This window comes from Ctenopharyngodon idella, chromosome 4 (assembly GCF_019924925.1).
Source record: "Ctenopharyngodon idella isolate HZGC_01 chromosome 4, HZGC01, whole genome shotgun sequence".
In the NCBI taxonomy this organism is placed as follows: Eukaryota; Metazoa; Chordata; class Actinopteri; order Cypriniformes; family Xenocyprididae; genus Ctenopharyngodon; species Ctenopharyngodon idella.
This window is the reverse complement of record NC_067223.1, coordinates 11,268,249-11,289,129: the sequence shown is the minus strand read 5'-3', so window position 1 is coordinate 11,289,129 and position 20,881 is coordinate 11,268,249. Positions and strand designations below refer to the sequence as shown.

Sequence of the window (20,881 nt, the reverse complement as noted above, 5' to 3'; positions counted from 1 at the left end):
AGGTCCTCTATGAAGGTAATGGATGGGGAACGGTTTGCGATGATGGCTGGAATCTGTTGGGTGGAGATGTGATCTGCAAACAGGTCAATTGTGGGAGTGCACTGAGTGTCGTGGGTGGATCTTTTTTTAAGAAGGGTTCAGGTAGTATATGGCCGTATAATACCGCATGTACTGGGACTGAAACCTCTCTGAAAAGCTGCATTTCAGAGACCAAGAATAGACAGTTTACACACAACAATGATGCAGGGGTGATCTGCAGAGGTAAGTGTGAACAACAAACTCCAATGATTATGTCAAGATTGCACGTCAAATGTAACGTGGATTAATCTGAATTATTCTCTTTTCAGAGGTCAAACTGGTAAATAGCCCAAGCATTTGTTCTGGCACAGTACAGATCCGTTATAGTGGAGATTGGGGCTCAGTATGTCACAACAATTGGGATCTACTGGATGGTCTTGTGCTGTGTCGAGAGCTCGGCTGTGGTCCTCTTACAGGGACATACGCTGGAGCTTATTTCGGGATCGGTTCAGGTGACATATTGATGGATAATTTACTGTGTACTGGGAGTGAGTCCTCACTGAAGGAGTGCCAATTCTCTGGCTTGGTAGACAGCCTCTGTACACATTCTCAGGATGCAGGAGTCATCTGCGGAGGTAAATTCAAACAAGAAGAGGTTTGAAATGAACAAATGTGATTGCACTTATGTTGCACTACCTTGCAAGCACCTAGTTTTGTTGCAAGAAAAGAATAGGACCATGTTGAAACTTGCACATTTCAGGGCTAGTTGTCACTCTTTTCACTCCAGTCAATGTTTCTCAGTGTAGGTTTATTTCTGAAAGTCAATGTCTGAATAGACTCAACACTTTTACAAGTCTTGACTACTAAAATGTTATGGACCTTTTGCACAGAAGCAGTTGTCATAGTTTGGTAAACTTCTGTATTGGTTAACAGAAATTACAACAAATATATATTTTTGCATTCCCATTTGACCCAATAGCAAAAAGATTCACAATAGCTTTGACTTTAACTGTGAGGATAAAAACTGAAAAAAATGTTGGTTAGAAGAGAGAAGATTGCTGAAACCATTTTACTGGTATTTAATGCCAAGTTAGTAAAACTGTTATAGTATAAATTGTACATATAAACCACCTGACAACCAGCTGTGACCTAAAATGTATAAAAAAAATAATATGTAAACAGTGTACAGTTATTCTTATATGCACGTTGCCTGAGATATGTACTTTGTCTCTCAGAAGTGAGATTGGTAAATGGAGGCAGCAGTTGTTCTGGAAGGGTGGAGGTTCTTATAGACAATCAGTGGGGAACTGTTTGTGGAGACAGCTGGGATATGACTGACGCTGAAGTTGTCTGCAGAGAGCTGGGATGTGGAAGTCCGGTAGAGGTAAAGACAGACGGTTATTTTGGAAGTGGTATAGGAAAAATATGGATGGATGATGTGAAATGTACAGGCACTGAGACCTCACTGAAGAACTGCAGATCAAACGGATGGGGAGTACACAACTGTGTGCACGCAAAAGATGCAGGTGTCATCTGCCGAGGTAAAATAGAACATCCTGACAGAATTTTCTTATTTTATTTATTAATTTTTTTACATGTATACATTTCCAAAATATATACTCATGAAAGGGCCCTTTTCGCTTTTCTGGGGTTCTCTGAAGCTGAAGCCATCACAGTTGGATAAACTTCTATAGTGGTGAACGGAAACTACAATATAATTTTTGCGCTCCAATTTACCCCGATTTTTATTTAGGGGTCTAAATATTTATTCTGACAACTGTTCGAAAATCGCAAGTGCGTAAGTAATTATTTTGGAACAATTCATAACATACAACTTCGGTGTTAGCCTCAAAAAAAAGCCTGGGAATGCTAACGGATATAGACCCCGTCAGTAAAAAGTCCATAAGCAAAAATGGTTACACTTTATTTTGATGGCTCCATTTAGACTTTCTGTTGATGTTGCACCTACTACATGTCAAATAATTCTCATTAGAGTATTAGTTCAGTATTAGTAGACTGTTAGAGGTAAGGCTAGGGTTAGTAGAATAAGTAATCAAAATAAAGTGTTAGCAGAAATTAAGCAGACAGTCTGCTAATACTCTTATTAGAGTTAGTTGACATGTAGGTGCAACGTTACAGAATGTCTAAAGGGGACCATCAAAATAAAGTGTTAATGGAAAAAAATTTATTGAATTCTGTTACAAATACATTGAAATATCATTGTCAGATGGACATATCATGCATTTTTACACCTCTATTATTAATGTAAGCACGGAGACACAACAGGAACTCTTCTGACTTCTTTCTAGAGGTGAAGTTGGTGAATACGAACAACCCCTGTCAGGGCACAGTGCAGGTGTTTCATGATGGCCGCTGGGGAACAGTGTGCCACAACAGCTGGGATATCGCAGATGGTTTAGTCCTCTGTAGAGAGCTGGGCTGTGGTGGAAATGCAGAGCCCTTGACAAATGCCCATTTTGGGGCCGGTGAGGGGCCAATATGGATGGAATCCCTCAGATGCAATGGAGATGAGTCAAACCTCAGGAACTGCCAATTTGGTGGGTGGGGAAACCATCAATGCATTCATGCATATGATGCAGGAATCATCTGCAGAGGTGTGTCCACGTCCATGCATTTGCAAATATTAAGCAAGAAAATGTATTTCTATATTAAACATTAAATGATAAACTAAAACAATATAGCATCCTCATGGGGAAAAACAACAAATATAAAACAAAATTCTTAAAAAGTTATCTTGGGGAATGATATATCAGATTTTATCACCATATTAAGATTTGCTATCTCCTTTACAGAGATTAGAAATGTGCTCAGGATTAAGGTGAACGCTGACTCCGTCAACCCCAACGAACCTTCACACATGACAAAACTACTAGACAAAGTAATGAATGTTCCTAATTCAATTACCTTTTTTCACTTTTTTTATCGTTGCCATTGAGTGTCTGTGATCTCGTTCATCTGAATTTCACAGATTAAGAAAGAGGTCGAAAAGAATGGAAATTTCTCAGTCAAGTGGAGAACTCAGCCGAATGGGCAAGTGTTTCAGGAACAGAAATTATTTGATCCCTGAAAGGTTTGTAAACTTCTTCTGAATGGGCTTATTTTAAAGATGTAACTTGAATATAGAATTTCGGGTCTTTATTCAAATAGTTAAATGTTTTTGTTTCTGTTATTTCCACAGGAGCCAAATGACCTTTCATGACAAGTTCAAGAGAACAGCAGTTCTTGCAGAATCATCCAGATGATGAAAAAATTTTAAGTGTTTGTATACTAAAAATGTTTAATACATTTCACAACAAAATAAAGCATGGCATAAAGAACGTCATTGTTTAGGTTGCAGCAGATCAAAGTCAGTGAAGGTTTGTCATTTTGAAGGCCTTTGTCATTGGTTGGAGATGAAAGGAAAATAAAAATGTAAAACTGATTTTCTTTACATGTTAAATGTTTATTTGCTTTCTGATGCAAAATATATATTAATACAATATAATCTCCTAATATATTTAAATATTCTTCTGTATAAGATAAATATGTATTTATTTATATGGTGTTACATAAATTTAAAGCCGATTAATCAAGTGTCACAGAACTTACTTTTTTTTCTTCTTTTTTTGAAATACAATTCTTGTAAATAATTAAAAAATCTTCTACTTTATTTCACTTTGGTCTTTCTCTCTTCCTGACACTATAGGAAGCACCAGTACATTATATACACATTTCATTTCCATATATACAATATACATAATTATAGTGTTTAAAAGAACTGTAGATATAAGTAATCTCTGTAACACTTCACAATAAGGCTCATTTGTTAACATTAGTTAATAAAAATACAACTGTTCATTGTTTGTTCATGTTAGTTCACGGTGCATTAACTAATGTTAACAAATACAACTTTTGATTTTAATAATGTATTAGTAATAGTTGAAATTAACATTAACTAAGATTAATAAATCCTGTAGAAGAATTGTTCATTCTTAGTCCATTTTAACTAATGTTAACAAATGAAACCTTATTGTAAAGTGTTTCCAGCATCATAAGGCATTTCTCCCTCAGGCAAATTCTGTTGGAAGGTCTGATTTGATTGACTAGCGCTCAGTTAGTGTTACTTGAGCCCCGCCTACCACATTTTTTTTTAGATGACTTTCGATTATAATTATTAATAATTAAGTGTGAAGACAGTGAAGCAACAGAAAAAATAGCATTACTCCATTATAATTAGGGTTAGAGTGTGTGTTTTCTGTCTTCTCTCTCTTATTCAAAAAAGACCTGTGAATATAACAGGTTTATAATTAAAATATTAAATTATAATATTACATAATATTTACATACAGAGAGTACAAAACCATTTAGTTTACAAACCTGAGGCTGTTCTCTGTTTGTGAAATACCTGCTCATCAGGCTGTGTTCTCCAGTTCACACTATACTTCCCAGTACTTTGTACCTCGTTCCTTATCTGTGAAATTCAGTGAAATCTTGATAAGAAAACACTCAAGCTACACATAACACTTGTTAAGCACATATCGAACCTCACCATGTCCAAAAGATTCTTCTTGATATCTGGGTCATTGACATTGACTCCAGTCTTGGCCTTCACCACAATCCTCACCACAACTCGTCTCACAGTTTCTGTGAAGCAAAACATTGACAAGGGCTTTAGAGGATGAAAACGGTTTGTCGTAACGACATATTTTTGTTGCATTTGCCAGGAAAACACCAGAGAACATGTGATGTGAATTACATAATACATAAAGTCTGCGAGAAACTGAAGTTGCGATAGTTTTTTCTTCCTGATTATGAAGTATATCATAGCTTCTCGAACAAGAAAAACTGTAGGGCAGGACTTGATTTTGTCAAATGGGAATTGATTGGATGGTTCTGGTTTGCGATTAGTCGATCTCATGTGAGTGACAGGTTGTCCCGCCCTTACGCCAATAAACACATTATCAGATAAGATAAGGGGAAGATATATAAGGGAAGATATTTTGATTAAAGATTACGAGGGCACACAAATTATTATTTTTTTTTTTAAATAGCGATGTGCACTTATAAATCATTTATAATAAATTCTGCGATATTCCGTAAAAAATAGGAATTGTCCATTTTGTTTTCATGGTGACTTTAAGCTATATATCATTTGAGAAGCTGACATGTAAGATGATCTTACTTTGGCAAAAAACTCCCGCATGAAGGTTATTCAAACAACTGCTCACGCCCCAACCAGTAAAAGGACAATCCCGCACAGTTCGCTCATTTCCTGTACAGGCCACATTATCCATCCATATTTGCCCGACTGAGGGACCCACATATGCCTTTGGCTCAGCAATTTCTCCACAGTCCAACTCTTGACACAACACTGTAGCATCTTCTAGATCCCAACCAGTGTGACACACTGCGCCCCAATGCTCACGATACCGAATCTGAACTCTGCCATCACATCCACTCAAACCATTCACCAGCTTCACATCTGTTGAAAGAGTGGTTTTACATATAAACCCTTACAGATTGCAACCATTTAATATTTTAAAGGTAAAACAGACAAAACTTCTTTTTAAATGCAATTCTGATCTTGAAATGCTATTGGGAAAAGACTCATTAATGCGCAAAAGTACATAATGAGTAATGACATTTTTCTCTGAACTCTGGCTTCAAAGCAGTATGCAAAATGTGTCAGGCACTTTTTAAACTCACTGTTACAAGTAGCTCCAGCATCTTTTAAATGTTCACAGCTCTGTATTCCCCATTTTGTTGATGTACAGTTCACCAACGAAGCCTCACTTCCAGTACATTGTGCAGCGTCCATCCATACTGGTCCTAAACCTGGTCCAAAATAAGCGCCACTCTTTGCATCTATCACATTCCCACAGTCCAATTCTTTACACACCACTGCAGCATCTGACAGATCCCAGCCATTATCACACACTGTTCCCCATATTCCATTATAGAGAACCTCTACTCGTCCAGAACAGGAGTCACCGCTGTTTACCAACCTAATAAAGGCTAACATAAAAAAAAAAAAGATTAAATGAATCAGAATCTTTACTTAATAAATGCAATATTTGTGTAACTTTCCTTCACCTTCACAGATGACTCCGGCGTCTTCATGATGTCCACAGTTATGTATTCCCCAACCAGGTGTCCAACAGTTCTTTAGTGAGGACTCAGTGCCAATGCAGTTTACATCATCCATCCATATCTGTCCTGATCCTTGTCCAAAATAAGCAACACTCTTTGCCTCGATCACATTCCCACAGCCCATCTCTCTACACACCACTGCAGCATCTGACAGATCCCAGCCATCATCACACACTGTTCCCCAGATTCCATTATAGAGAACCTCCACTCGTCCAGAACAAAAGCCAACACCATTCATCAACCTCAAAAGAGCTTCGACTGGAGGTCCATTTCCGAAATCTGTATTAATAATAAAGTGTCACACAAACCCATAACATACTTCATAACATATAGTAGCTTTATGATATAGATATAGAAATAGAGAGAGCAGTGTGTTTATGTCTGCATGTTTCATCATACCCAACATAAGAATGAGCCACAAAAAATTGAACATTCTGCCTGAAAGAAATAGAAAATTATGGTCACGCTTTAGTTTAGCTTCCAATTCTCACTGTTAACTATGACTTTTGCCTCAATAAGCTCGTAATTACTGCTTATTAATTAATAGTTAGCAAGGTAGTTGTTAAGTTTAGGTATTGGGTAGGATTAAGGGATGTAGAATATGGTCATGCAGAATAAGGCAATAATATGTGCTTTATAAGTACTAATAATCAGTAATATGCATGCTAATAAGCAACTAGTTAATAGTGAGAATTGGACCCTAAACTAAAGTGTTACCAAAATTATTAATGTGACTGTTTTGCCTAATAAATAAGAAAAAGTCAACTTCAAGGTCTGTTCTATTGTTTAAAAGTAGTTTCTGCTACAAAACAATGTTTGCAGAATCAGATTATAACACTACCATCATCATCACATTTATTTTTTTTCATTGTGCTTTGATCTAGAATCTTACCTAGTAGAGTTCAATTTCAAGCCAGTTGAAAAATTCAGTATCTACAAATTACACAATCAACAAAAAAGATTGAGAAAGGGAAAGTGTTTTTATAAGCATTTAAGGCACATAAAATCAACTATTATTACAAAAATTGTCAGTATATAATAAAAAGGCAATGATTCATTATTAGATTTCTTTAACCTGTTAATGTGTCAGTCCTTTGATAAGCGCCTTCGTCTCCGTGATGGTGTGGGATTATGTTAAGGAGGTTTCCAGGTGATTTATTTGTATGTGGAATCACCTCCTTCCTGGCTCCTCCCTTCAGATGCCTTTCCAAGACAACATCAGAGAGAAAGCTCTTACTGTGCAACATATTCAGAGTCACTGAGAGTGTAATCCTATTAAATGCTCAATTAGTCATGAAACCAAGAGTGAATTTCTCATTGGCAATACATTGCAGAAACACTGTTTGGTCTAAGAATAACATTCTACATGTGTTTTCATGCCACGATTTGATTTCAATGCAAATCAATCCACACAATTATTTGGGAATTACGGGAATGCTCTGCTTTGTAAAAGATGTGTAGAGGAGTCAGTATTCAAATATCTTGATGATATCATTTTGGTGGGCCAGTTTCAAGGAACATCCTTTATATTTTTTTTTATATTGTTTTGTTTTTCTGTTGGTGGGCCAGTTTCATGTAAATTCCTTTAAAAAGACATGCAAAGCATATGGAAACAAAATGTCAAAATTCACGAATACTAGAACTCTAGATTTGTTTGTATTTTCATGGACACCCTGGTCAACCCATCATACGAGCAAAGTTCACATGTACAAGATGAAGTATTGAAATGGAATATGTTTACCCATCAGATGCAATAAAAACAGTTCCTTTACTAAATACTCTATATATGCTTGGTTAAAAACACATTCACAAAGCAAGTGTCAGAGAGTCTATAACTTACAAAGTTCATGTTATGTCCCTATAAACAAATACATCATACAGAGTTTTTCTTAGACTGGGCAGTTTGCATATTCTTCAGGTTTAAATAATAATTTGATTATGCACAGGTATTGTGTGAATTTCTAGATGTTTTGTTTATCAAATGTGGATCCCACTGTTATTTTTATGGGTGGGCAAAAAAATGCACACGTAGGTGTAAATTCCCATTTATATGAATCCATTTGGATGGCAGAACCAGCAGGTGTTCAGGCTGTAGAGTGGCTGTGAACAAGAGGAAAGCAGTCGGTATAACTGTCACACGTCTCACTTTTCAAGCAGACGACCGTCTAACCAGGTATTACCATAAAATCATTAGCATACGCATATATATCATCAGTGTGTTTTTTTTTTTTTTATGTACTTTTGCATTTATGTAATGGGCTATGTTTCAAATATTATTTTAATAATATTTTTTGTCTTACATTTACACTGACAGTCCCCACTTGGGATGTTTTAGAGTCATTTTAAATGATTAATTTTACAACTTTAATTTACAGTGTCTTTGTTACATGTGCTTACTATGGTAATAACAGCAAATTATGCAACTAACCCTAAACCCTACCCTATATTAAGTACATGTTGTTAATTAATATTACTCAGTACTTAAATGTATAATTACACTGTAACAAGGGCACCTTAAAATAAAGTGTAGCCAGTACATTTGACTGTAAACACTGCATTTGTGTGATACATTATTGATGCATGAGGAGATCCAAGGTCAGATGATTAAATCGATTTTATTGCTAAACGAAGTATAATCAGAAAGTAAATGAGAGACATATTGATTTTGGATGATAAAAATTTGTATAACAGAATAATACAAACAGTTATAAATCAACTTCCAATATCTCTGAAATATTGAAGTCCAAAAAGTATTATCAAAGAAAAATGTTAGTAAAAATCTTAATCAAAAGTTTAGTATTATGTTAACCCAATCTGAATATAATGTTAATCAAAAATCTAAGTATAAAATCTATAAGTCTGAGAAAAATGCTCTTGCCTATGAAAAGCAAATTTAGATGAGATCTCGTTGGTATAAAATGCAAAGAGCAAAAACTGAGGATGTCAGATCGAGACTGAACATACAAGAAAATTGGCCTTCTTATATACCATAAAACTAGACACATAAGCGAGTTCCTCTTTTGTATGTAATCAAGACCAATAAACCACAAGAGCTATTAAAGCAAATCAAAAATAATAAAATTGTAGGCGTCTCAGCATTTTGGAGGTCCAAAGTACAGTACTACACATCATGTGATGGAAAATTGAGGGGTTAGTTCCCCTTTTTGTAGAAAAATTGATGATTTTATTTAAAAATAAAAAAATGCTTATTTTAAAAATGCTTTCATTATTGCTGATATTTAAGAAGATTATGGTTATCTAATATGAAATATATTTACAGCAATTATGTTGTGGTCTGTGCAACTCTTTCTGCTTCTGGGTAAGGAGACCAACATACTGACACAAATCATAACCTCATACATTCTTCTGTCTGATGACCAATAATATTTTCTGAATTAAAGCGTTCATAGTAAAACTCATCTGCATCTGTGACTCTAACAAGTACAGGCTGCACAATTGTCATTGGCACTGACATCAGACTGGTGAATGGAGACTCCTGTTCTGGACGAGTGGAGGTTCTCTATAATGGAATCTGGGGAACAGTGTGTGATGATTACTGGGATCTGTCAGATGCTGCAGTGGTGTGTAGAGAGATGGGCTGTGGGAATGTGTTAGAGGCAAAGAGTGACGCTTATTTTGGACAAGGATCAGGACAGATATGGATGGATGATGTAAACTGCATTGGCACGGAGTCCTCACTAAAGAACTGTAGGACACCTGGATGGGGAATACATGACTGTGGACATCATGAAGATGCTGGAGTCATCTGCAACTGTGAGTCAAAATATTCAAAGAATTTAAAGGTGAAATGTAAGATTTAGGTGAATGTAAAATTTTTTTAATGTTAAAATACATTCTTCTAACCCAGTTTATCGTTCATTGACTACTATTAGTATGCCATCCATGGGGATTATCTCCCCCAAAAGTATAAACATCAATATATCGAGAGCAGTCTGCTCAGATCTGTCAATAACTTTCTAGCTCTACCTATAGCAAGAATTTAGGGTGTAGCTACTGTAATGGGCTAGGCTAGAGGGTGGCTGACGCTTTACATGGAAAAAGACATTCAGCTTCGGGTACAAGACTGCAAGCCAAATTTTGCTGCATTTAGACCTTCAGAGATTAAACGGTCATGAAGCGAATGTGGCATTGCAATGCTACGAGCTTCAATGGACATTATAATGCTGTTCAGAAAGACCAATGTTATAAGGTTTACTTTGAGGTGTCCAGTGTAGACAGCCTCAAATAGGCAAAAAATGTGCCCGGTGCAAATAAGCAAGACACTCGCTTTAGCTGTAGTAGACAGAAGGTGTGTTCGACTTCATGCAGCGCTGTGCAGACAGATCGGCGAGATTTTCAGCTTGCAGTCTGGGGCGGAATTGAAAACAGAGCCGTCAATTCTGACACCTTCTGCTTCCTGTAGTGACGGTGTTTTATCACAGACAAAATTGATTAGACATTAGAAATGGATCATAGACATTTCAGACGTTTTCATGAGCAACAGAAACACTTCTCATGTACTACATAATACAGCACCATCTGTACAAGAATAAAGTTTAACATAAGCCTATACTATTTAAATATGAAAAAAAAGTGGGTATATTATATATATATATATATATATATATATATATATATTTATATATTTTCATCAGTTATTTTGATAAACATGACATAATATAACATTATGGTTACATTAAAAGTGTTTTTACTGTTATAAAAACACGGATTAGTCGAACTGAAGGTGTCATCGGTGAATCTGAAACACGTGTCATCATCAGAGCTTGTGTAGCCGATCTGGAGAAGCACTGACACACAGCAACACAGCTAAAAGTATTCCTAATGTTGGACCTTTTATTGAAAGCAGCCTGAATTTATCTGTTGTAGCATGAATTCAAGCACCCGTAAGAGCTGTGATTGTGATGTTTGAGTTGGGGGAGGCGCAACGCGTTTGCAATGTTGTTTGATGGTTTATTTTTGTAATTCCACTAGGTGCCACTAGAGTCGCAGAAACTACATACTTTACCTTTAAATAATTTTCACGCAAGCAATAAGGTACAAGAGGCCATGCTGTATTGTGAATATAGTCATGGCTGAAGGGGTCAAGCAGGCACCCTGCTTCATGTTGTGTCTAACAATGCCCTTCAGCTGTGACTTTTATCACAATACAGCACGCCTTGAGTACCTATAAAATGGTTAACACAATACAAATTTAGAAGCCGAAAATGTATGTATGAGCCGTTTTACTGTACATATGCATTTAGGGTGGATAGCATTCATCATTTTTATTGAATGAACTAATTTTGCATTTATCAAGCTACTTTATGTCATGGGGGTTCAAGCATGAAGTACTGGAATTGGTTATTTAATTTTGTCAGAATTATTTGGTGCCCAAGCAGTAGATTTGTTAGAGTCCTACTGTATTTACTGACTAGGCAATTTTGTTTCAGGCTTGGTGAGGCACAGTGACCATTATTTTACATACTATGCCAGTAAATATATTTACATGTGCCCTTTGCATGCTTCAGTATTATTTTGTTTGTTTGTTTGTTTGATGATTCATTGTTATTCATCAGTCTTTTTTTTTTTTTTCTTTTTTTTTTTTTTTTTTCAGCAGTTACTGACATCAGCAGCACCTATACAACAGTCAGAACAGAAACAACTTTAGCTGGTAATGTAGTCTGATCCCTCTGGCTCCTCCACTGCCAACCACACTTATGGCCACATTAATTTATTTTTAAGCATTGCTTTTACAATATTTACAAAAATATATAAAAAAAAAATAAATAAAAAATAAATCTTTTTTTTCATTCTGATTTCTACCAATCTATACTATACTTTAAAGATTCTAAACGTAAGAATAATCATGTATTGTGTGAACAGCTTGTAACAAAAATTTTGTTGTCAATGAAAGCTTGTAGATGTGACAAATAAATGATGTTTTATTAACAAAGCACGTTAAGAAAATTAACCTAATTAACACAAGAGGAGCGCATTCAGTTAATCAACTCAATCAACGATAAGAGGTATATATACAGCAGACTTACCTCTGTTCATTGACAGTTTATCGGCATCCCTCCACCACCCCATCTCCTCACTTCTAGTCTTAACTATTCTTATCACAACCGAGGGGAGTACTCCGGGTTCAGGCCAAATTCTTGAATCACGTTCAGTCTCTTGTGCCTGCAGTTCACTTAATGGCCACCGGTGTCACTAATGACAAGGGTTTCTGAATTCTACATATAGCCCCTTTCTTGTTGACATGTAGTTGCTTTATGGGCCGTTTCCTGATGAAGCAACATCATAATCTATAAGTGAGAGAGAAAACACTGACTCCATGGGAGTATGCCCATCCGGTGATATTCATGGGCAGGATATTGAGGCGTAGTCGTGGTGGGGTTGCGGTTCGGTGGGCTGGGATCTCATTGCTGCTTTTTGCAGATGATGTGGTCCTGATGGCATTGTCGGTCCGGGGCCTGCAATACTCACTGGGTCAGTTCGCAGACGAGTGTAAAGCGGCTTGGATGAGGATTAGCACCTCTAAATCTGAGGCCATGGTTCTCAGCAGGACACCGATGGAGTGCCTGCTCCAGGTAGGGAATAAGTCCTTGACCCAAGTGAAGGAGTTCAAGTACTTCAGGGTCTTGTTCATGAGTGAGGGGTCAGTGGAGCAGGAGAATCCGAGCAGCAGGGGCGGCACTGCAGTCGCTTTACAGCACCGTTGTGACGAAAAGAGAGCTGAGCCGGAAGGCAAAGCTCTTGAGCTACTGGTCAATTTTCATTCCTACCCTCACCTATGGTCATGAAGGCTAGGTTTCCTCAGGAGGGTGCCTGGCCTCTCCCTTAGAGATAGGGTGAGAAGCTCGGCCATCCGTGAGGAACTCGGAGTAGAGCCGCTGCTTCTTTGCGTTGAAAGGAGCCGGTTGAGGTGGTTCGGGCATCTGGTGAGGATGCCCCATAGGCGCCTCCCTAGGGAGGTGTTTCAGGCACGTACAGCTGGAAAGGAGGCCTCGGGGAAGACCCAGGACTAGGTGGAGGGATTATATCTCCACACTGGTCTGGGAACGCCTCGAGATCCCCCAATAAGAGCTAGTTAATGTGGCTTGGGAAAGGGAAGTTTGGGGTCCCATACTGGAGCTGCTGCCCTCGTGACCCGACCCCGGATAAGTGGTTGAAGATGGATGGATAGATATAAAACACTGATTTTCTCTCACATATTGTGGTCATAACAGAATGTTCAAAATTAATAAAACACTGTAAAGACTTTACACTGTAAAGTCCATAGTTTTGTCTGACCCTGCTGAATTTTCATTTGTAGTTCTGTTTTACTATTGTCTTCATGCTGATTTCTGTCATTGCAGGTTTAAATATAACGCTGCAGAAAGGATGCGATGTAAGTTAAGTCTCTACTTATATGTATATTTGAAATATGAATGTGATTTTCTATTTATTCTTGATGCATTTTGTTTGCTGTTAATGTTGCAAAACATGATTAAAATCACAAAGTCTGTTTTACTTACCATTTAAAGCTTAATTGTGATTTCAGAGTCAGACCTTTGGAGGATGTTTTCAAAATCTTCTTGATCAGATAGAGAACATTACAGCTCAAGAGCTTTCTGTGACTGTAAGAGAAAGAGAAAAAGGATCAAATAATCAAATCTGTGTCGGTTGATTGATATAGTTATGTCACTCTCTTGACATTTATAATAACTGTATTCATCTGATCAATAAATTAGGCTGTGACCAGCATTTTGACTATGGCATTCAAAGCTTCAGAGATTTTAGAGACATCATCATCAGCCAACCCAACAGAACTAACCTCTTATGGAAACCGCATGTTAAAAACCAGCGAGAAACTCATATCTACATTGGTGAAACCAACAGACACAAGTGACAATGTCAGTTTTACTCTTGCTGCTGTAGGTGAGTGGAGAAACTGATATTATTGATGATGAAACTGATTATATATGATGCCAGGGACTTCACAGTATATAGAGCAGAGAGCAGAGGTGGATCACAGGTGGCAGACAGCAACAATGATACAGTTGTTACGTTCGGTCCTATCGGTCGAATTTACATAAATAAAATGGGATCAGATTATACTGTGTGAGAGTTTGTGTTTAAAAGGTAAGACAGAATACAATTATATAGTGAATAAATGAAGTGAATTTACAATTTCCACACGGAACTTAAAACAACACAATATAACTACTTAGGCTGTTAAAAGCATCCATTGGTTCCATACCATAAAACAGTCCTAGTGTGCTGAAAGTTCCAATGTGAATGTGTCCACCGGTGTATATACAAAGTCCACAAAAGTGATAATCCAATTAAGTAATGTGCTTGGCTGGAAAGGTTAGTCCTTAAAAACAACTTCTCAATCCAGCTTGACGGTGCACCATGTGGTCAGTTCAATTAGTGACCTTGATCAAATAAGGCAATCACTGCCTTGATTGTTTGCCTCCTTTATGCTGCTTTACTTCCTGATTCCTGTCATGTGATCACTCACATGACAGACAGACCCAGACTCATTTAAAGACATACACACATTAAAATAGGTAAGAGGAATAAAATGGATAAGACAACATGTAAACCTATTAAAACTGAAATATACATAAATTCATTATAATATATTAAGAGGTAAAACATGTGTCCTGTGTAACTATAATTGAGTTTGAGCTACAAATGTTTTAACTGAGAGCAGAAAACACTGGCTGTATCATTTGTTTTTGACGTCAGTATTTCTTTTGTTTTTGATGTGATTATTTTGAGGTCAGTATTTTGGTGCAAAATCATCATTTGGTAGAAATGTCCTGAAAAACCCTAATCCTGAAAAACATTGAAAAAATAAATAAAAACATTAAACACAGGTTCATTTACAGTAAGAACTTCATGGTTTGTTGTGACCACAATGTGTTTTGTGAATATTTGCTGCCTTGAGCCTAGAACAATCAACATTCACAAGACATTTACCAAACTCTCAAATGATAAAAACAGAAAGTCAGTGCTGTTTATGGTAATAATCAATAACAGTGTTTTAAGGACATTTTCATCCAAACTACTACATCAGAGATGAATACCCAAAAATAGTGAATATTTATTTTATTTATTTGTCATGTGTGCAAATTGAATGATTGAATTGGACTTTCATTAAAAAAAAGATATTGCAAAAATATAAACAATTGCTTGTTTGTTTTTAATCAGAGGGACAAGTCTTCATGGTTGGACCAAACGTCACCTTAGATAAAATCCCTCGACTTAACACGACAAATTCTTCTGTGGACATCGATCTCATTGGGATCGCCAAGAACAGCAATGAAAGTATTTGAAATGTTTTAATTTGATTAAATTAAAAACAAATCGTAAACAGAGATGTCATGCCATCACCACTAAACACATTTACTTATTTTTTTTATAGTTCATGTTTTAACATAGTATTGCATGTAAGCATTTGTTTCTGTCACACAGGATCTGCTTCTGTGGCATTCATGAGCTACAACACAATGGAGAATCTACTGCAGCCAAACTTATTCAACACATCAAATGACACGGATAAAACCATGATGTCCACCGTGATCTCAGCTACTCTTCCCAAAACCAACAACACTGAACTCACCAAACCAGTCAACTTCACCTTCAAACACATCAGAGTAAAAGACTGAAATGTGCTTTTGTCCAACCGCAACATCATCTAATATTCAGTGTTGTAATATTTTCTGCATGTTCTTTCTTCTTTTTGCAGGAGCTCGACCCCAGCGGTTCTCTGTCCTGTGTGTACTGGAATGTCAGTGAGTGGGTTGTTGATGGTTGTTCTGTTTTAAAGACCAACAGCAGCTTCACCGTGTGTTCCTGTGTCCATCTGTCAACATTCGCTCTCATCATGGAAACCCCATCAAACCAGCTCTCATCAGAGGTACAAAAGTGAACAAGTAAAACTCCTCAAAAGATTGAAACATTGAATGCACTAGCCGAATTCAAATGCAATCTACAACAGATGGTCAACATGTATAGTGACCATTCAAGAGAAGCACAGATTTGACACACATATCCTCTGACATGTTTTCTCAGAGCGACTCACTGCTGAATCTGAATTTGGTGTGTGTGATCGTGGGGCTGGTGTTCTTCAGTTTGGCCCTGTTGTCCTTTGCCCTTTGTCAGTGGAGTCCTGGAGTGAATAATGTGGCTCGAATCAACCTCTGCATGAGTTTGCTGTTGGCTCACCTTCTGTTCCTGCTCACACAACAGGTTCCTGAGCCTCATACGCCCTCAGCAGGTGAGAATGATAAAGGAGCCCTACAGCTCAGCACAGCCTCACTGACAATCATCATAACCGTCTCTCATTGTCTCCAGGTGTTGTGTGCCGTGATATCAGGCATTGTGCACTTCTTCTTTCTCTCCGGCTTTGTGTGGATGTTCATTGAAGCAGTGCTGCTCTTCATCTGTGTGACAAACCTATCACGGATCAGCTCTAAAAAGAGGGAGGTGCTTAGCGGTGGATTCCTGTGTGTGATTGGATATGCGGTTGCTCTGGTTGTGGTGGGCGTGTCTGTCTGGCTGGTTCCTGATGGCTACGGCAGCGAACAGTGAGTTGTTGTTTTTAAGTTGATTTGTTTCGAAAGATAAAGCAGCTTGGGGCTTTTGTGACATTTCTGCTCTCTGATAAAAATACATTTTTACACGCACTGTATCAACATCACGGACGAGATTAAAATCATTAATGTTTCAATAGTCAAATTCACTCAGTTATTATATTGCGTTTTCCTCTAAACAGCTGCTGGATTAAACGGGATAAAGGTTTTATCTGGGGTTTTCTGGGTCCTGTTACTGTTATACTTGCAGTAAGCACATTTCTTTATTTCTTATGATTTTATTTTGTATTAAAGAGAAAACAAGGTGATTGATTATTCGTTTTCTACTTTTCAGTTAAACATGATTCTCTTCATCAGCATCATCATCAATCTGAGCTCAACTCTCAAAAATCTGAACGCTGAAATTTCACAGATGAAACAAACCAAGTATCAAACGTTCAGATTTGAACACTCCATAGAAAATATAAATATATAGTCAATAGAGACATAAACTCTCTTTCTTTCTCTGCAGGATTATGGTGTTTAAAACACTGGCTCAGTTTGTGGTTCTTGGTTGCTCCTGGATTCTGGGTTTCTTCACTAACGGCAGTAAGGAGCTAGAGATCCTCTTCCTGATCTTGAACTCCCAGCAGGGAACCTTCATCTTCCTGATCTATTGTGTCCTCAATAATGAGGTCAGATATTACTCAATTTACCATCATATTCCATGAAAAAAACTATTACAGTTGCTACCGCTCTACAGGAAAACCATTTCACTCTGTCTCCAAAACAGTATATGGAAGAAAAGTAAAGCATCAGTATTCACTTCTGAAAATGCAAATCTAGTCTCTTAAGGGGATCATATAATGCTTTTTAATGTTTTAGTGTGTAATGTATCTGTCTGTGCACGTATATGATCTGCAAAGTTACAAAGCTCAGGTTTTTCAGAGTCAACTCCTGGAATCGACTTCATTCGCTCCATTTACTTTAAGTCAAAACAGGGTTGGCAATAAGAATACAGGATTGCCGTTATTATTACACATTAAAGGCTATTTTTTCCTGACGTAGGACATATGACGTAGGCGTAACGTAAGCTTAGGTGACAATTGACGAATGCGTAAGTGCAGAGGATAGAGCAAAACAAAAACGGCAGTCGCTAATTAGTAGTCTAAAATGAGAAGTTTTTTTTTTAAGTTATATTTATGGGCTTTTTGTGCATTTATTCAGAGAGGACAGTAGAGAGCAGACATGAAAGCATTGGGCAGAGAGAGGGGGGCAGGATCGGCAAAGGACCTCGAGACGGGAATCAAACTCGGGTCGCCACGAACACATATGCGCCATATGCCAGCGCACTAACCACTAGGCTATCGGCGTCGACTAAAATGATAAGTTTTAAAGAAAAATGTGGGATTTAGATATAAGAGAAGAGGAGCTCGGACGTCGGGTCAGAGGTCACCCTTCTGCTGGAACTCAACTCTCTCGTGAGAGTTATGATGGTTGGATGCACTTTTTGGAGCTTCAATTGCCATTACAAAGCTGGGAAGAGCCATGATATTTGAACTTTTAAAATAGCATCATATGACTCTTTTAAAACACCTTTTCTTACCTGTTTATTATAAACAAATTCCATTTTGGTTCATGAGTTCATTCACGTCATACTAGTAGTAAGCATATTTCTTATTTCTCATGATTTATATTAAAGTGAACTAGGTGATTCATTATTCTTTTCTACTTTTCATTTAAACATGGTTAACTGGTTAAACTGATCTCATGAACTCACTCAGCTCCTCTCATCTCATTCTTGTCCAGGTCAGGCAGCAGTACAGAAACTGCTTCAGATGTCTTTGCTGTGGACTCCAACAACACTGAGGACTACAGCATCATGTTCAGGAAAAACCTGATACAGCAAGAAGTTACCGATGTGGTGTTGTGTAGACTGTTCCTGAAAAACAACTTTTCAGGTCTGATGTTCTTGGGAAACAGCTTGTGATTAAGATAATTTTTGAATGAAAAGATATTATAATATTTCAAAATATTTCAATAATTACATTACAATCTAATGACTTGTTTTTTTATATTTTAAGGATTTGTTGTTGTTTTTTCACTCCAAAAATACAATTTACAACTTATTAAATAATATTCATGAAATACAAAGTTTAGAATGGCTATTGTTGTTCAATAAATAATATTTTATAATATTGACGTACCTGGTCTGTGTGATAGTGATTTATCATTGCACGTTATATTTTTATGCCAGTAGGATGCAGCAAGGGACTGTCTTTATGAGTGAGTCATTCGAAAATGCTGATTCATTCAGAAAAAAAGATTGTAAACAAGGAAATTATTAACACCTTATGAGGCACAAACAACACTGTGCCGGGGTAATGCTAATCTGGCACTTCACTTCTTTTTATTTTACTGTAGAACTGAACAGTTTCACCTTGTGATGAAGCAGACATTCCCACTGGGCACAGCGATCATACACACATACTCACCACGCTGATTTCCCTTCCCCTCCGTTTGGTTGTCGGCGGAGCGGGAGCACACGCAGTCCCGATAGCCCATGTACAGTTTCACACACTGCTGCAGTCATATCTCGATCATACATACTACATAACACATGCATGTCATCTCTTTTATGTCTTGTGTTGTTTGTTTGTTGTTCGTCATGAGTGTTTGGCGTGGTCAGTCTTGTTGGTGGCGCCGGCGAAACCTAGCGATTAATCAGCGCCTGCTTATGACGTCATTAAAGTCATTATGAAGTCAGGTAAAACCATTATTGTATGTGTTTAAAGACTGACGAATGTGAGAAAAACAACTGTCCTTTGTATTATTGGTTTTTGTTACGTGTTTTAATGAGTTTATATGAGGATTTGTGTTTAAAATTGTATGTATATATATGAAGTTAAAGAGAATATTGATTATTTTTATTTACCTAAGAAATGGTACGTCCGTAGAAGGGGCGGAGTCTGGCCTATAAAAAGGGAGGCCAGACACAAATTATCACTTGTTAACCAAGTCAAATGCAAGCGTGCATCAGTAGTGCCGTGAGCAATACAATCAAAGCGAGTATATTGAAGATACATATATTTTTGTATATATACACTATTCACAAAATATTCGACTTTTAGGGTGAAATTTCAGAATGCACCAAAAATGCACAATAACCTTTTTTGACATTCTCTAAACTTTTGAATGCACATCTCCAACTGTTCAATGTTTCAGTACTTATTGCATTACATGCTGTTCTCTAACAAGGTGATTAACCGCAAAAATCACAACAAGTGTCTGATCCGTGAATCGACCACTAAATGTTCTGGTTCAATGAAAAATTGTATTTAAACAGTCCTCTTTATCATGCTGTTCACATTTTGACGTCATGAGACCAAGACACCTAACAATTGATCAACAGTACCTGACCATTGCGAGGCTTCAAACGGGATGTTCTCAGAGAAAAGTTGCCACTGAGCTTAGAGTCTCATAGAGTGTCATCAGCAGGTTGCAACAGAGACACAGAGAGACTGGAAGAGTCACAGAAAGGCATAGAAGTGGGCGTCCTTTGGCAACATCCCATGCTGATGACCGCTTCATTGTGAACAGTGCCCTGCGGAACCGAATGATGAACGCAACTCCAGGCACGTTTAAGGGAGGTGAGAGGCACCCGAGTGTCACGTCAGACCATTTGAAACCGCTTACATCAGCACAGTCTGCATCCTAGACGACCTGCAAGGATACCTGACCAAACCACCAGGCACAGGTGTTTCTTTGTGGTTTTTGTGTATATATCTTCGGTGCTGTAAATAAATTACACCTTGCATGACAGTGCTGTTGTGGGTAGAGCCATCATTTTTCTAATCACAAACAAACCCTCATGCTATCCAAGGAAGATCTCCAGGGGTCGCTTTGTGACACACCTCCTTTTTATATATTAATGACTTTTCATAGTAAAAAGCTTTCATAGACAGAGAATGTTTGATGTAATCTTATCCTGGTAAGCAAAATAGGCCCAAAATGGTACAATGGCCTATTTTGATACTGATACTGTACATGATACTGTAACTTGATATTTTGTGGCAAACCACGTGTGAGGAAAAATTTTGATTAACAAATATATTTTCTTTTTAAGTAGTTAGAAAAGCATGCAC

The 20,881-nt window shown here is 37.4% G+C and overlaps 3 protein-coding genes and 1 long non-coding RNA gene across 5 annotated transcripts; 3 read left to right on the top strand and 1 right to left on the bottom strand.

Annotated features, from left to right (window-relative positions):
* Positions 1-514: 514 nt before the first annotated feature.
* LOC127510536 (soluble scavenger receptor cysteine-rich domain-containing protein SSC5D-like) lies at positions 515-14,669 on the bottom strand. 2 transcript variants are annotated; one of them, XM_051890118.1, is made up of 11 exons: positions 14,414-14,669; positions 13,689-13,790; positions 7,244-7,371; positions 7,061-7,101; positions 6,568-6,606; positions 6,112-6,447; positions 5,725-6,033; positions 5,201-5,500; positions 4,568-4,662; positions 4,396-4,489; positions 4,171-4,302 (listed from the first exon to the last, which is right to left on the bottom strand). In XM_051890118.1, the coding sequence occupies exons 5-11, from the start codon at positions 6,599-6,601 to the stop codon at positions 4,292-4,294; spliced, it is 1,179 nt and encodes a 392-aa protein (XP_051746078.1). In that variant the 5' UTR covers positions 6,602-6,606; positions 7,061-7,101; positions 7,244-7,371; positions 13,689-13,790; positions 14,414-14,669; the 3' UTR covers positions 4,171-4,291. The 2 variants fall into 2 exon arrangements, with proteins under 2 accessions (XP_051746079.1, XP_051746078.1); XM_051890119.1 differs by lacking the exons at positions 4,171-4,302; positions 4,396-4,489 and adding an exon at positions 515-645.
* Positions 531-3,420, top strand: LOC127510541 (deleted in malignant brain tumors 1 protein-like). Its single transcript, XM_051890124.1, has 6 exons — positions 531-653; positions 1,254-1,559; positions 2,328-2,633; positions 2,832-2,917; positions 3,008-3,109; positions 3,218-3,420. Exons 1-5 carry the CDS (start codon positions 542-544, stop codon positions 3,104-3,106), a joined length of 909 nt encoding a protein of 302 aa, XP_051746084.1. The 5' UTR covers positions 531-541; the 3' UTR covers positions 3,107-3,109; positions 3,218-3,420.
* LOC127510546 (uncharacterized) lies at positions 13,920-16,398 on the top strand. Its single transcript, XR_007929666.1, has 4 exons — positions 13,920-14,091; positions 15,373-15,489; positions 15,637-16,081; positions 16,237-16,398. It is a non-coding gene; the product is annotated as an uncharacterized LOC127510546 (long non-coding RNA).
* A 3-nt stretch (positions 16,399-16,401) lies between these two features.
* LOC127511444 (putative adhesion G protein-coupled receptor E4P) lies at positions 16,402-18,938 on the top strand (the record flags this gene model as incomplete). The annotated part of the gene is made up of 5 exons (XM_051892256.1): positions 16,402-16,751; positions 16,940-17,006; positions 17,092-17,183; positions 17,269-17,431; positions 18,546-18,938. Coding segments are annotated over 5 exons (732 nt in total), but the record flags the coding sequence as incomplete, so codon positions are not given.
* Between the last annotated feature and the right edge of the window lie 1,943 nt (positions 18,939-20,881).